We start from the raw sequence: 16409 nt of genomic DNA on the forward strand, positions 1-16409 counted from the left end.
ATCGACCGATGTGACAGGTTGGGCTTGTCGAGGACCCTGTTTCGAGGGTGCGCGCACCTCCGAGCATATCTGAGGGTCTGCTCCAGTCAGAGTGGGATATCTTCCGTGATGCACGGAGTGGGATCGCAACTCGGGGTCTAGATTGGGGATCGGACTACTCGAATGATTGTGGGGAATCAAAGCCATGTTTTGACCTGGAGGTCAATATATCCATGATAGTCTCTTGGGGTAGAGATTTCATGATTCCTTTCTCCGACTTCTTTCCCAGACAGTCAACTGTTTGCCTTGGAACTCCACGCTGTACGATCACAAGACCCCGGAACAATGGGCAAAGTCGTGGCCGCTGTTGGGCTCTCCCATGCTCCGGGAGCTTTGGCATTTCCTGAAACTGCCGATCCCAAAGTCCGTGAGCGTACAGAGAATGCAACGAGATCACTGGGCATCTCGATCGAGTCATCTCGACCAGATGTGATCATTGCATTCCTCGATGATCATTTCGAGAATTTTTTCCGCAACCTGTGTCCCCCAGTGACAATGGGTATTGCAGATCAACATGTTGGCCCTGCCGACCAGTGGATGGAAACTCTGCGGATAGATAAAACGACTGTCTTTCCAGGCGCTCCTGCTCTAGCCGAGAAACTCCTGGCCAGTCTTACCAGTCAAGGATACGATATCGCACGTGCCGGGCCATGCGAGTATGGCAACAACTTACTCATGCCATGGAAATTGATGGGGGTCGAAGAGTCGCTGGCCAATGTTCCCATAATTCCCATTTTCATCAACGTCTTCACCCCTCCCCTGATCTCTTACAGGAGGGCATACAACCTGGGAGAAGCCGTCCGTCACGGTGTTGAAACTGCTTTTTCCGAGGACACGAGAGTCGCCTTCATCTCCACTGGAGGCCTCTCCCACTGGCCCCCATACTGGAGCCCCATTCAGGGCGGTGATCCACCCACAGACCCGTTCCTTCAGCGTATCAAGCGCTATCAAACCGAAGGCAAGGAGTACTTGAAGCAGGATCCCCGTCTCTTTGTCGACTTTGACAACTACGAGATTGAAATGGCCAAGAAGAACGAATATCCTCTCAATTCCAAACATCCTCTTGTGAACTGGGACTGGGACCGACATTTCATGGAGAAATACTCCGAAGGTGACACGGAATACATGAAGAACCTGACATACGAGGAAGTTGAGGAGCAGGCTGGCCATGGAGGCCACGAAGTGCTCAACTGGGTTGCAATGTTGGGAGCTATGAAAGGCGCCAAGAGCAAGATGTTACTTTACGAGCCTGTCGTTGAATGGATCTGCGGCATGGTTTATCAGGATTTCTGTATCACTGAGAAACTCAACTAGTAAATGAATTATGTAAAGAAGAACTACCAGCCTAGGAAAGTTGAACTCGTAAAAATATGAGGAGAATTGGGGACAGATACTGGGCAATGGACAATATACTAACGGTTTAGGAATATGAATATTGGAATATTTGACTACTGGTATCATATTGCCGCTTCGTCCTTGACTAGATTGTTTTGCAGGCCCTTCATTTGGCCCTGGGTTTATCTCGACACCATGTCATTGCAGTCACAAAGGCTCCAAGCCCTTTCCCAGGAAGGTCCTTTCACCAAATTCCTCCCACTCCGCCACCTGGAATTTGGGCAATCCCATAACTGAGCGGAGGCTCGTCAGCACACATTGCCTTACCTTGGGATAGGGGCGAGATAAGAGACTCACAGTATCCGGCCCTGCTATGTCCCAGTGCTTCCCATGTCGACTGAGCCTCAGCTGGTCCTATTTCGACCAATGGAACTCCACTCCCGGCAGAGGATGCATCGGCTATCAACTGATTATGACACACCTTCTCAAATAGGATAAACCAAGCCACGACTTCTTCGATGGTTGCACCAGCTGTCAGAAGGCCATGGTTGGCAAGAATGAGGGCTTTCTTCTTCCCTAAGCAGGCTGCGATATGTCTGCCTTCCTCGGCGTCGAGGACAACACCTGCAAAATTGCTGAGGTCGGGGTTAGAACAATATTTCATGAGGCATGAGCATGGGTGAAGCTATAAAATGCGTGGGGATCGATACCGGTAGACTGCATGATCCTTGTAGAAAACGCAAGCATCTTGTGAGAGCATTTGTAATTCACGGCCTAGTGGGATTTGACAGTCAGATGTCTTTTCCGTTCAACACAGTGATGAAATCGTCAAAAATGAAGAATTGGCTCACCAGTTGCACAAAAAGCTCGGCCCCACAGACTATGTGAATGGGCAGCACACATAATCTTTGGATTCGCATGATGTATCTCGGAATGGATTGCAAATGCAGCTGCGGAGTGCCGGTAAGCTCGGGGGAGACGACAATGAAGATTCATGGCGAATACCTACCGTAGTTCAAGAGTCTGTTTCGTCCACCATCAATGACTTTACCATTGGAGTCCACCAAGATTAAGTCATCCTCTGTGATCAAAGAGAAGTCCATTCCAAAGGGATTCACCCAAAATGTGTTCGGGTCAATGGGATCTCGCAATGTGATGTGTCCAGCCACGCCCTCCCCAAAACCATGTTTTCCAAAAATTCTGAATGCCAATGCAAGACGGTGTTTGAGAAATTGCCTCTCCTTGTATTTGTCCGTGAAGACCGGCGGCAAAGTTTGGTCGTCATCTGGGAATGCCAACCCAGGATCGCCGCTAGGATTCAAAGAAGTGTTTTTTCGTCCGTTTCCTTCGCCATCCTTGGGAGCGGTGGAGATCGTGAAGGACTCCGTTCTTGTCGATGTCGTAGTTGTTGCCATTTTTGCTTGAGGTGTTGTACAAAAGGAGTTTCGCCGGCTACACCCTGTGGAAAATTGATTGCGATCAGGTAGTCCAGCGGCATTGGGACTCTGATATGAAAGAACTGTGGCAGTGGTCTCTCAATGAAACCAGAGGGGTTCCTTCATCAATTTTCAGAGAAATAAAAGTGTTCCATCCGGCGTGTCTGTCCCCTTGGAGTGGGTCTATCGAGCTGCGCACTGCTCCGAAAGTGCTTTTTCACCAATTAATATCAGAATCTCGGATATCTGCTGAAACCTATCTGGGACAAGGATCAAATCGATTTGACTTAAAACAATCATTGTCGCCTTCCTTCAAGCCCGTGTTAGCCAGTCCGTGGCTGGAAAGTCGGCGGACTCGGCCAAACGGATGATCCCGTGTCAAAAGTTTCTAAATTGTGGCTTTGGAATCCTTCTTTTGTCCTGTTCCTTCATTTGAGAGACCATCGGGCAGGCTAGATGTGAGGGTCTTTGAAAGAACACCTCGAGACTCGTTGTATGTATTGCACGAGAGAACAAAGGATGCAAACATTCTCATAATCACGACTTTTCCAATTACAATCGATTACTCTCTCCCGCAATGTCACCCCCAAATTGCAGGCGATCACGATCATGTCCGTTGGGACGGACTGTGTCGACTTGGAGGTCTGCCAAAAACGCAACATCCGGGTGCTGAACTGTGCCAATTCCAATTCTGTTTCAGTGGCGGAGCATGCCGTCGGATTATACTTTGCTGTCCGAAGAAAGATCGTTGAACTTCACCAGCGAACCATAAGGAATGAATGGCTTTCAAAGGGCACGCTGCTGGAAAGTCTACGAAATGAGAGTGGCCGAGGACCATCATCTCTGAAAGATGAGAAGGTCAGAATCATTGGCTATCCAGGGTCTTGCCTACGATATTGAATGCAGCAATGCCTGTCGGAGCCGCCCGAAAGACAGGGTTGCCCTTTCCGGCGGCTGTCGCGATCTCCTGTATCCTGGCGCATGCTTTGAGTAGGGTAAACGTCATTCCGGTCCCCGGCCTCCCCATCCACGTTCAGAAGAAGTTGTGATGGCGCGGAGAGTCTCGTGAGGCTGATCTCATTCGTGTAGTGGGTGACGATCGTGTCATAGAGCTTTTTCTGCTCCTGATTCAATGGTTCGGGCGAGGAATTCACATCCACCACCAACTCAATCGGATTTTCGGCCTTGATTTGCTCCCAGACATCTGGACGTAGATCACCATACCGCCCGATATGCGTCGACCAGTCATACGCACGGTCGATTTCCCGGCTCCCTAAACCGTCCAGTAAGTCCCCATGGGTGGGCAAATCTGCCCCTGGCCGCCGGCGCGCCAAAACCTCGAAGTCAGGGGATGTTCATTTTCGGCCTCCTCCGGGGGATCTTTATCGTCCGAACTCGAGTCCGAATCCGAGCCTTCTCCTTCCGGGTCGTTCGTAGAAGTCTAGCGGGTGTGTATGTAAACGTCGACAGGCCCGAAATGCGTCGATATATGATCCGTAGCTCTCGTTCTCGACGGAGAGGAGATCGGACCAGTCCGTAAATGGATGATGGAGCATCAATTTGACGCGGCAATAGTCCGAATAACTCAGAGATTTCGGATCGTTCGGATGCCTGGGGTGGTAGTTGATGACCCGTGAACCCGCCCGCGGCCGGATCTTCCACGTCAGCCAATCCCAAAACTGGAGGCAGCTCAAAAGACTGAGGCCCGGAGGGGCGGCGTTCCCGTTTCTCGTATCGGTCAGACGATCTCGATGCCTTCGTAAGAACCGATCGCCTGGCCGAAATGTCCCCCGACTCCAAGACAATCAGGTCATCTTCGGGCCGGCAATCGAGGTTGACGACTTCCCGCGACGAATGCTGAACCGGAATCTGCAGAAGGAGATGGGAGACCTCCTGTGCTGACCAATCCCGTTCTCCAATAAGTCTATTGAGCATCTTCGAGACGAACGACAAAGGGGGCGCGGTCGTTCACGTATGGGAGGATTTGCGACTGGAGCTCGGTATACGACAGAGATAACTTTTCCGGCTTGGATACGTACTTACCTATATAAGACAGGACGGCAGGCAAGCTGGTCGGCGGTTGGATGTCCGTATTCGCCATCCACCCCATCGTGACGATCGGTGAACACTGGTCCAGATTCGCCTAGTTTTGGGCTGAAGAAAATAACCACCCTTTGTGGTTAGTCTCCTGCGTCACCACCGGGACGAGGAAAAGCGGCCGTGGAAAGAAAAACTGGCAGGACGACGGGACTTCCGATCCTCGTTTCGGCCGTAAACAGTAAGGCGCTCTACACGCCGAGTGCACCTGAAGTCGGTTGAGGAATGCAGCAAATTGATCGGCCGTATTAGCGACATCCGAACGGGCCAGGGACGCCGGGTTTCGTGCATCAGGGAGCCGGAGCTGGTCCGGATTCCAGGCCGTGATACGGACACCCCAGTACTGGGCAAATCGGGCTCGGGCGTCGGGCGTTGCGACATCGAGGGGAGGTGCCGATGGGATCCAAAAGAGCCAGTGTAAGTGGCCGGAGCCTCGAGCCTGCCACTCAAACCGGGACCACTCGTCCGTATAGCCAAAGAAGGGCCGCAAAACGCGCTCTTTGAAGACCCGAAAGCGGATATCCAAGTAGGAGGCGATGATGTGTGGGTGGCTTTGAACCATCTCCCAAATGAATTGGCGCCGAAGACGATCATCCCTCCTCGCCGCGGCCGAAAATCCGGGGAAGTGTCGATGCAAGTCCTCCCATTGCATATCGGCGGCACTAAAGGTGAGAAACACCGATGACGGTTCGGGCGAGAGAAAGCGGGCTTGCGCCTGCAGCCCAGTCCTCTTATTTCTCCAGAACGGGCGAGTTCCATTCAACGCCGAACCCTGACGAACAATCTGAGGGAGGAGAGACTCATCCGTCAGCAAGGCCTCCGTTAACGCTTCACGGGTGAGATCCTTTAACCCCGACGCCTTCGACACATAAAAACGGGCCGAATTGCTCGCCCTTCGGCGCATCAGGAGGTTAAAGATCAAAAACCGCCGGCGGGGATGTCGGCCGAATCTCCCATCGTGATAACACATCAGATGTCGAGCGTAATCGTTCAAATCAACCTTTCGCTGTCGGGCGGCGTTAAAAATCGCCCCGACCTGTAGGGTAGAGAGGGGGAAAGGCCATGGCAAAGATCCGCTCTCTCCCAGCCTCCTCATCGAAGGGAACGATGAGGAAATATCATCATCAACCGGTAATCTTTCGAGTCGGTCAAGGGAAATGGTGATGTATCGATAATCGGGGTGGTTGGCCTTTAGATAACGAAGGCAAGTGACCACATGGCTTTTCCGGACCTGGAAATCAGCTCGAAACTGGGAATAATATCTGGGGTTATTCTCCATTACTTGATTCGACGGACGAACAACGACAATCTCTAGCTCGGAGGGTAAATTTATGTAAGTTAACATTATTTTTGTCTCAGATGAATCAGACTGCGGTTGACAAGCGCGAGCGCTGATTGGTCTGTTTAAGCGCTGGAGCGCGAACTAATCAAAAAGTTTTTTAAATTTTTTGCCAAACGAGTCTGAGCACCGATAACTTACGTGAAAGTGACCTTGCATCGCGTTCGTCGCGTAATATTTAAATTACCACCACCAAAATGTACGTATTGGGCTGTTATTCGGTTTCGCAGATCCTCTCCATGAACCACGTCGAGTGAGAGGCCGCGCCCCCTGGAAAATGTTTAATCCGTTCGGAGTTAGGTGGGCGACGGGGGATTTCATCGGATCCAATTCATGGATCATGTCGAGTTGAGAGGGCACCCCCCGGAAGGGCAATGTGGTCCCATAGATTGGATCCGATGGCGAAGGTCCCGGAAAATATTTAATCCGCTGATGGTGATTCGGAAAATGGTTAATCCGTGGGACTTTCATCGGATCCAATCCATGGGCCATGTCGAGGGAGCACGTGATCCCGGAAAAAGGTTAATCCGTCAATGGTTGGGCGGTGTATAGACTGGATCCGATGGGTGCGATGCGGGTGATTTCATCGGATCCAATCCATGAACCACGTCGAGTGGAAGGGGCCCCCGGGGGTTCACATGGTCTACGGATTGGATCCGATGTTTGTGGAACGGAAAATAGTCGTGAAGGGCGGTCCACAGACTGGATCCGATGCGTGGATCGTCTCGATATCGAGGATATCGACATCATGGATGACGGAGCGGGAAGGAGGAGTGCACACGTGCCTACGTGACACTGCCAAGCTATAGGTTTACGTGATTGGGCCAGCACGTCACTCTTGGCGTCGCTACACAACGCCAAGCCCTAACCAGACAAATTCCAAAATTGAAAAAATTTAAAAAAAAAAAAAAAAATTTCAGGTTTATATTTTATTCCGCCAGAAACTGCTTCAAAATTGACACCAAATCGTGGTTGACCTATCAAGGACGTAACCGAGTGCTAAAACACTAGGGTTGCAGTCGAACCGATAGAATTGAGGGGCCTCACTAGTGTTCGATCATAGGTGAAGGTAAGAGGGTTGTCCGGCCTAGACTCCATTGAGCTTTCTAGGTGCCCTAGATGGGTAAACGTAATGCTCCAGCCAGTAATTGTTGATGTCATACTGGGTAATCTGAAGGGGGGGTTCACTGATTTAAACTCTCCTTCAGTTGAACTGAAACTTTCGCTGGTTGTGGCGCTCCATCTATGAGTTCGTCAGAGATGGACTATAAGGAGGGGGGTCTTTTTTTTTTAAGTACTTTCGCCTTAAGTCAAAGGTATGGGTAGGAATGATAACGAAGTTGACTACGATGGATTCCAAGAAGGAATCCATCCTGACTATATAGTAACGAATGCTCCCCTTTGATCAGCGTGATCAGCGATGCTCTGTCTGATCACCCCTGATCACCCGGATCACGTGATACATAGCCTTGCCAACGAGGCTGTCTTCGCGTGACCTTCCTTATAGGGTAGTTTTCTGCGACGTGGCCCGAGGCCCGCACAAGAGGCCAAGTCGTACAATCTATTGCATGTATTGGGAGAGTTTTTAGTTCTCTTGGCAATCAGAGAGAGGTAAGTTAGCAGCCAGCTCACGTGGGCACTCCCCCGGCCGACGCCTGTCATACATGAGCCTAGGCAGATACCGAAACACGGCGCAGACAAGCTACTAGGCCCAAAGCCTGCGGCCTTTGATCGCGTGGGAACAGACACATTATCGGATCGTATTTCTAGAGAATCAAAACCCCTTTGGAAGCTCGCCTGAGATTGAAGGATGGGAGTTGGGCAGTTGGGCGGAGGAAATGAAGGTTTTGTAAACAGGCAATTGCCTGCAAGACATGGCCTGAACGATGTTTTGGATCCCACCCTGCATGGTCGTCCACCAATACGAGCTGAGTCGCCTCTCGAGCGCGACTTAAGGCGAATTGATCGGTTTTTGTCACAAATGATTTAACAATACCGCCCGTCTTCACTGTCTATGTCGTCCTCAAAACTTCCTTCTCTTCATTCCTCCCTCTTCATGTCCGAGAGACGCCTTCAGCGCTCACTTTAGTGGTAGTCATTCTGATTTCAATATGACTACTCAAAGAGTCGTACCTCATCCCTCGGAAAAGACTTGGGAAAGGCACAAGGCTACGATTAGAAAGCTTTACCTGGAAGAAAACAAAACGTTAGATGAGGTTATGAGGGCCATGAATGCTAGTCATGGCTTTGTATCGACGTATGAACCATCCTCTGCAGTCAATTATTTTCACTGACACCTTTCTAGCAAGTCAAACTACGAAAGGAGAATAAGACGATGGAAATTTCGCAAGAATCATGCCGCAGTGCAGTGGAAAGCTGTTGTGCGGAGAGTCCAATCGAGGCAACGGTCTGGAAAAGAGAGCAACGTGTATATCGACAGTCGATTTGTCCCACCTAAGAAACTACGACGGAAGGTCTCTCTTTATTGCTCTAGTCTTCGATTTGGAAACAAAATATCTGGTATAGACGAAATGCCGCCTTCTTTGTCGCTCGCTAATTATCCGCTGAATAGATACAGAAAATCCACGCGACCTTGATGGCGTCATTATCCAAACTCCACCGCCTGAAAGAGTAGTCTCAATCAGGACAGACAACCTCCCATTCGTCCAGTATGATGCTGCTTTCTGCACGAGAGGTATGTCACCGCGGCTCAAATGCTATGTGTTTCAGCGGTACAATGCGGATGTCCCATTCCACACTCACCTTCTGCTTTTTGCCCTTGCGTTACACACATCACTTACCTTAATGCTAGGAGAGGTTCGCGATGGTCAGCATCACTCGAATGACATCGAGTTCCAGCCTAGAGAACTTCAAATCTACAAGGAACAAGACTCGGCTTACCAGCCTGGATTTGTTGCAAGCTGCGTCCCACCACGAATTATCGATTCGCTCAACCATCAGCAGCTTGCTGCATGCCATTTTCAGAGGGTTATTCCCAAGCTCAAGTCCTTGCTGCCATCTAGCGCAACCAGAGAATACTCCGCGGACTCTTCGATCAGCGTCGATTTCTTGTGTTCAACATACACGAGACTTCTCCTTTTCTCAACATTAAATAATTTTGCCGGGCTTGATGACTTTCCGCTAGAGTGCCTCGTGTATTACTTGCAAGAGAAAGCAAACACGTTCCTGCCACGAATTCGACCATTCTCATGGCTCATGGTCAAAGCCTTGACAGGAAACTTCTTTCAAGCGGCTGCAAGTGCAGGCAATGATCACGTTGTCGAAGTTCTGTTACAAGACTGGGCTACTAGTATTGGAGCTAACAAGCAAGTCTTTGTCGATGGCGACAAACGATACACAGCACTACAGCGGTCCTGCCTGCTTCATCACGTTGCCGTCACTAGAGTCCTCCTTCGACACGGTGCAGACGTCAACCGGATGATCCAGAGTTATGGACAGTCAGACTGGAGCGCTCTAGAGCTTGCAATTGGCTGTCACAGGGACGAACGTGACAAACCGCCGCCTGTACCACCAGAGCTTGTGCTACTGCTAGTTGAAAACGGCGCTAATTTTGGTTACCAGCTACTTCGCCATGTAATCATGCGTGGACAGCTCCAAGTACTGGAAATTCTCTTACACAAACTTGTTCAAGTGAATCCGGTTGACCTGCTTACGTTTGGGTTCTTCCACAAAGCGCTTGACAATGTCGATAGCGAAATGGCTATGCGAATCATCAACCTCACCTTGCAATCCAACGTTAACCTCAATTACGGCTTCTCGATGATTGAGTGTTGCAAGGAAAAAAGACATCTAATTGAAATAGCACAAAAGGGAAATGTCGATGCGGTCCAGAAACTCTTTGATGCAGGGGCCGTCATGACGAAAGACATACTTTCATACGCAATTCACAGTGGGGTAATGGTTCTTATTGATTCTCTTCTGGCTAAAGGAGCAAACATCGACAGTGTTGTCACTCTCGAGGTAGAAGGACGACGCACCATTTATTCAACACCACTTGCGGAGTCTATTCGTCTAGGTGTGCCCGAGCTCACTCAACTATTGCAGAGTAAGGGTGCCCTTGAGCGGATTACGGAAGAAAGAAGATTCAAGGCCGTGATTCAAGCTGCTTCAGAAGTCGGAAATGTCAACTTCATCCGACTCCTGACCGACATTGACCCAGATTTAAGGAGGTTCAAAGACGAGGAATTTTTGTGGCATGCTATCACAGGAGATCACGAAGAGGCTGCTGTCTTGTTAATCAATCACGGAGCACGTATACAAAGAGATGGTAGCTGGCCAACCAGATGCTCGCTTACAGAAGCAGTGAAACGAGGTCGTTCACTCCTAGTGAGGAAGATTCTCAATGCCGAGCCTGAGGGACGACCATGCCATCCGTGTGGTAGCTCGCCTCTTCAGATTGCGATCAAGTCCGGAAATATTTCTCTGATTCAAGATCTGATAGCTGCAGGAACCGATGTCTCCGCCCCTCACCTTCCAACTGAACTTCTTCACCAATCACCGCTGTCAGCCGCCGTGGAAATAAATGATATGGACTTGGTTGCGTTGCTGATCAAGAACGGGGCTCAAATAAACTTCACCGGCATCACGTTCCACGACGATGAGACAGTACTTGAAACGGCGGTTAGAACAGGAAGGACCAGCATGATTTACAAAATTTTGTCATACGATGCAGATCCTTGTGACTCAAGAGCGCTACTCGCTGCTGTTCAAAGCAACAAATCCGTCATGCTTCTACTACTCAAAGAATTCAGGAAAAGATATCCCCTTGGGAGACCTGGCTATGGAGTTCGCGTTCTTGGCAATGCCATCGAAGAAAATGATTTCGATTTGATCAAACTGCTCCTCGAGTACAACGTTGACGCCTCGGGATATATCAAGGGTTCGGAACTGAATAGTCTTGGAACCGTCTGGAAGACTCCGCTTGCGATTGCAATTGAAAGCAACGAGGGAACAAGACTTCAAGTAGTTGGTTTGCTTTTGGATGCAGGAGTGAACCCGGACAGTTTTGTTCGCTGGTACCTCGACTCTCGGAGGGAAACAGCACTTCTTGTTGCAATCAAGCTGAAAAGTATTCAGATGGTGAAGTTTCTCCTAGATTCCGGAGCCAGTGTAAACTTCCCGCCGAACATGGGTGTGAAAAGAACCCCGTTGCAACAAGCTGCAGAGGTTGGCGACATGGCTATGATTCAGATCCTTATAAGCCACGGTGCTCAAGTCAACGATGCACCTGCCTACATTGGAGGCGCGACCGCATTACAGCTGGCAGCGATCGGGGGCTATGTTGGCATCGCTGAATTTCTCCTACAAGCTGGAGCAGACCTATATGCATCGGGTGCCACCGTCTACGGACAGACCGCTCTCGAGGGTGCCGCTAAACACGGCCGCCTCGACATGGTCAAATTCCTCATCAATGCAGGGGCTTTGAACGCCGGTGACAGGTATCGGTGCTCTGAAAAAGCCACGCGACTGGCTTTGAATCACGGACACTGCGCAGTCGTAGACTTGCTCAGGTCATCTTTACTGCCAGATGGAGATTACTATCCCCACGAATTGAGTCCAGGACCTGCAATTAGGAGAATCGCTCCCGGCGATTTTAGCGTCTCGGTGGCAAGCCATGATCTTTTTCATAGAATCAGAAAGGATGGGGAGGACGGCGACTTACCTTTAGACGTAGTGGTAAGAAGATTATGGGGATATCCGTAAAGATGAAGGTGATCTTAAGACACAGTGGCAGTCGAATAGGTATTTGGCCTCTCGTAGGAATGGTTCGATGGCATGTTGACCGGTGGCGGAGAATGTTGCTGCAGACTTGGAGTAAGGAGACGTTCTTGTCGGATAACGTGTCTTGCATCTTGGCGTCGTGCTCATGAAAGTGACGACCAACTTAGGTCAGATTGTCCGCCTCCCTGGGGATTCTTTGGTCACGGAACAAGGTACCCAGTCCTTGCCGTGTTATGCCGTATCCATATACCTTGGGCACTAATGATATGAAGCGGATCACGGTTGTTCGATGGCTGATGACGGTTCAGGGAGCTCAAACGAATCTGTACACTTGATAACTTTTTATGGGGTTCCATTGAAAGGACGGTTTCCTGTCGCGTTGTCCTTATTTTTGGCAATCGGCGCGACTCGCCGTCCTCATTCATTAGACGCTTAGAACGCTCTACAGGAGTGTGATATGTGGCGACGCCAAGGCTTGTAAAGACCTTCGGAAGCGTTGTACGCTTCGTACACGCTTCGAAAGTATATAGTCTGACGGTCCCCTGGACCCTTCGAAATAGGACAAGTCCTCCGTAAAATCACAGGAGAACAAGGTTATAGTCACGTGGCAAACCCCGTTGAACCCGTTGGCTCTGTTGGCCCTATTGGCCCTGGGAGCCTCCTAAGGGCAAGGGTAGGGAGCCTGATCTGGCTCCTTTCGCTTGACTACCTGAATACTCAGCGGCGAATCTTGACCTCTTCCAAATCCATATCCCCGTTTGGACGTGAGCACCTTGCCGTTTTTCCTGAGCCCTGACTAAGCACCTTTGAGCTGTGGCTGTGCAATCCCGACCGCCTCTTGGCGGGGTCCTGAAGTGTGTCTCACTCCTTCAACTCAAGTTGTACCACAAGTTCGACAGCACTCTGGGCAAAGCCCTGAGCCCACATGGGCCCACAATATGGGCCCCTAGGTCCCCAGTTTTAGGCGTTTCATATTCTCAGAAAGGCCCAGTTCTGTCCTTTCATTCAGTTATTGTTACTAGGAGTGATTTCGGTAACTCTCTGCTGCTGCTTGAAAGGGCTAGAGACAATCCTCCTTACCAAAGTGAGACTCTTGTCATATGACACATTCAGCGATAGTAGATTCCAACGGTCGTATTTTCGCCTTATAACTCTCAATTCCAAGACTATAGAGATGTAGAGGAGCTTCTGGTGCAAAGTCTTCTTGCAGGTGAAATTGAAACAAACTTTTGTAGGCTGGCGCGTAGTTAGTGTAGGCGGCTTATTGCACAACGTGACCCGGTAGATTAGCCGATGAATCATTTAGTGCTGATATGAATAATTCCTCCTCGGCTTAGATCACTTGCCGGACTGAGCAGCGACCGAACAGGAATAAATATTTCTCCGCATGCCCTACGGGCTGCAGTGCCCCTTCCGCTTGGGAAGCATACTACCGTAACCACTTTCCCTGGCGATGCTTTGTTGAGAGTGCTATTCTAAGTCGTGGCATTTCATCTATGTTAAGCCTGCTGACTAGAGCCTAATTGCCTTGATACATTGTAGTGGGGCGTGCGTAAGGCCGCTTTACACTCACCCCGCGTCCCTGGGTGGGTATAGTTTGGCCTTGGCTGAAGGCCTGATGGTAAGGGGAAAGCTGACGGCTGTCTACAAATAAGTAGATGCCGTCCGCTCAACGCCTTAAGGGCAATCTAAGGTAGCACACCCTCTCCAGACCCAAGGGTGCCCTGCCTCTTCGAAAATCCCTGCGAATGGTCCACCTGAAAGAGTGACTAACCACCGTCCCACTTCGACGAACGACATAGCGGCATCACTATCACCATCATAATTACCTCCTCTACCATGAGTGATGTCGCTGCGTCCATCCCTGACTGGCCATACATCTGGGCGTCCTTCTATTCGGCTATGCTCCTCATTATCTCCATAAGCACGTTCACGCCAGCAGTGTATAGCGTGTGCGAACAGGCCGGCTTCCCACAACCGCGCAACCAGCCGCTGCATGTTCACGTCTACTTGTTCGCGGGGTGCCAATTCATGCTTGGGCTGTCAGTGGCTGTGCTAGAGGCCGCGGGCGAGTGGAGGGCGGTCAGTGTGATCATAGCCTGCGCGACTCCAATGGGACTATTGGGCACGTCACTTGCGGCAACCAAGGGGGGGATGGGATACGGGAAGGCATTTTGGTCCCATGCTCTGCTTACGACGATGGGAACGTTGGCAGGTTGGAGACTGCTGCAGGACAATTGGTGAGCAAGAATTGTACGCGCTACCTATACGCCTTCTTTTGATATCTGAATATTGTTCGGGGCCTTGGCACCTTGGCTTTGATATGTATTATCACGCAAAAGGCAACAATGACAAACAGTCAAGTTGTGGAATCTCCGAAGTATATGTTGTTGTCTATCTAGTTATGCTGGTAAGAAAAGGGGCCCCAGTTTCGGACCCTAGGTGCCCAAGTCTGTTCCATCCCAGATGGCCGTGTAATATTTCCATTTTCTTGAAGAGACCCCTAGAAGGCATGGAGCGAGTATCCAATAACAATGGGGGTCCAGAAATGGGACTGAGCATAGGTGATGAGGAGCTGTCTGATCGGTCTGAGCTGTAGGCACCGAGGCTGAGCCGAAGTTGATCCAAGTCACGTGCAACCCGAGCATAGCGGCTCGACCAAAAGCCGAGTGTTTTACCACTTGGTTAACGTCCTTGATAGGTTAACCACGATTTGAAAAAATATAAACCTCGAACTTTTTAATTGAAAGCGTAAGCTTTCTTTTAAATCCCGACCCCCCCGCACGTGACCTGGCCATGCGCGGAAAAAAACCCACGTGATCCAAAAAAAAACAGTAACGTGACGTCGCGACCCCCCCGGTCCAGTTTCCGGGCGCGTGTCGAACGCGTGCCTGTACAAACCTCTTTCACCTCAACCTTACATCTAGACAGAACAGCGAACTAATGACTTCCAAATTCTGCTCGGCGTGCCTTCAAAAACTCCTCCTCTCTTCTTTTCTAGCAGATCCCTCTGATCCAAGTAGCAAGATTCGTGCCACCTGTATTCATTGCCGGAATCGAAGTGCTCGACTGCGTGAGAAGAAGAGGAAAGCTCTCTCGTCACTCGATCTTAACGTGCCTTCGAAAAGACCGGCGATTAGTCGTACGCTCGAGGCTCCTTCGATCCCTCTTCCTCATGGACGACCCGAAACCCGCTCGGATACCTCTACACGCTCTCTCCCTCCACTCGAATCACAGCCGCAACCTCCAGACGCTCTTTCGATCCCTCTCTCTCATGAACGATTCGAAATCCCCCCGGAAGCCGAATCACGACCGCAACCTCCGCTCCCACCACCGACGGACTTCCTTCCGGCAGACCAATGGAGGTTTATCCAGGAATTTTACAACGCCTTAGATGAGGTCAAAATGGAGTTCTGTCTTCGGTGTCGAGAACGGTGGTTTACGATGAATTTAAAGAACGAGATCTGCCACACCTGTTTCTTGAGAGATAAGAGTTCCCATTCTCCTTTTCTGATGTCGACGGATAACGAAATGGATCCAGGCGAGATTCCAGCCCGTTTACCGACCTTGACCCAAGTGGAAGAGATGATTATTGCCCGTTCTCATGTGCAGATGTTGGTACATCGATATCGAGGCCACCAGTATCACTACTCCGGGCACTGTGTGAGTTTCATGCAAAACAATGTGAAAACGGTGAATATGTTACCCAATTTACCCTCCGAGCTGGATATTGTCGTTGTTCGCCCGTCGAATCAAGTAATGGAGAATAACCCCAGATATCATTCCCAGTTTCGTGCTGATTTCCGGGTCCGGAAAAGCCATGTGGTAACTTGGCTTCGTTATTTAAAGGCCAACCACCCCGATTACCGATACATCACCATTTCCCTGGACCGACTCGAAAGACTGCCGGTTGATGATGATATTTCCTCATCGTTCCCCTCGATCGTCGACGAGTCAATCATCGCGGAGGAGGACCCTGTTCCAGACACGTCCACGGGCCCAAACCCGCCAGTCCCGGCCGATTTCCCCCCTACGAATTCGCAATCGATGGTCCCTAATCTCCATGATGATACGACAGAAGTCGACCGGCTTCTGGCCGAGATTTCTGGGCGTGCTTTGATGCCTCCTGGCGTGCCAGCGCCATCCATTCGATCGACCCCCCTCGATGAGGCAGCTGGGAGAGAGCGGATCTTTGCCATGGCCTTCCCCACTCTCTACCCTACGGGTCGAGCCGATTTTAACGCCGCCCGACAGCGAAAGGTTGATTTAAAAGATTACGCTCGACATCTGATGTGTTATCACGATGGGAGATTCGGTCGACATCCCCGCTGGCGGTTTTTGATCTTTAACCTCCTGATGCGTCGAAGGGCGAGCAATTCGGCCCGTTTTTATGTGTCGAAGGCGTCGGGGTTAAAGGATCT

The 16409-nt window shown here is 50.3% G+C and overlaps 5 protein-coding genes across 5 annotated transcripts; 3 read left to right on the forward strand and 2 right to left on the reverse strand.

The window, feature by feature from the left end:
- Positions 1-324: 324 nt before the first annotated feature.
- On the forward strand, positions 325-1353 carry Z518_10677 (uncharacterized protein; the record flags this gene model as incomplete). The annotated part of the gene is made up of 1 exon (XM_013412219.1): positions 325-1353. The coding sequence occupies one exon, from the start codon at positions 325-327 to the stop codon at positions 1351-1353; it is 1029 nt and encodes a 342-aa protein (XP_013267673.1).
- Positions 1354-1581: 228 nt separating this feature from the next.
- Positions 1582-2789, reverse strand: Z518_10678 (uncharacterized protein; the record flags this gene model as incomplete). Its single annotated transcript, XM_013412220.1, has 5 exons — positions 1582-1667; positions 1732-2009; positions 2085-2148; positions 2226-2324; positions 2384-2789. The coding sequence occupies 5 exons, from the start codon at positions 2787-2789 to the stop codon at positions 1582-1584; spliced, it is 933 nt and encodes a 310-aa protein (XP_013267674.1).
- Positions 2790-3682: 893 nt separating this feature from the next.
- Positions 3683-5811, reverse strand: Z518_10679 (uncharacterized protein; the record flags this gene model as incomplete). The annotated part of the gene is made up of 4 exons (XM_013412221.1): positions 3683-4147; positions 4206-4734; positions 4854-4982; positions 5054-5811. 4 exons carry the CDS (start codon positions 5809-5811, stop codon positions 3683-3685), a joined length of 1881 nt encoding a protein of 626 aa, XP_013267675.1.
- A 2546-nt stretch (positions 5812-8357) lies between these two features.
- Z518_10680 (uncharacterized protein) lies at positions 8358-11970 on the forward strand (the record flags this gene model as incomplete). The annotated part of the gene is made up of 3 exons (XM_013412222.1): positions 8358-8503; positions 8552-8766; positions 8819-11970. 3 exons carry the CDS (start codon positions 8358-8360, stop codon positions 11968-11970), a joined length of 3513 nt encoding a protein of 1170 aa, XP_013267676.1.
- Positions 11971-14931: 2961 nt separating this feature from the next.
- On the forward strand, positions 14932-16397 carry Z518_10681 (uncharacterized protein; the record flags this gene model as incomplete). Its single annotated transcript, XM_013412223.1, has 1 exon — positions 14932-16397. A coding segment is annotated over one exon (1464 nt), but the record flags the coding sequence as incomplete, so codon positions are not given.
- Positions 16398-16409: the final 12 nt, after the last annotated feature.

Source organism: Rhinocladiella mackenziei (assembly GCF_000835555.1).
Source record: "Rhinocladiella mackenziei CBS 650.93 unplaced genomic scaffold supercont1.9, whole genome shotgun sequence".
Taxonomy (NCBI): domain Eukaryota; kingdom Fungi; phylum Ascomycota; class Eurotiomycetes; order Chaetothyriales; family Herpotrichiellaceae; genus Rhinocladiella; species Rhinocladiella mackenziei.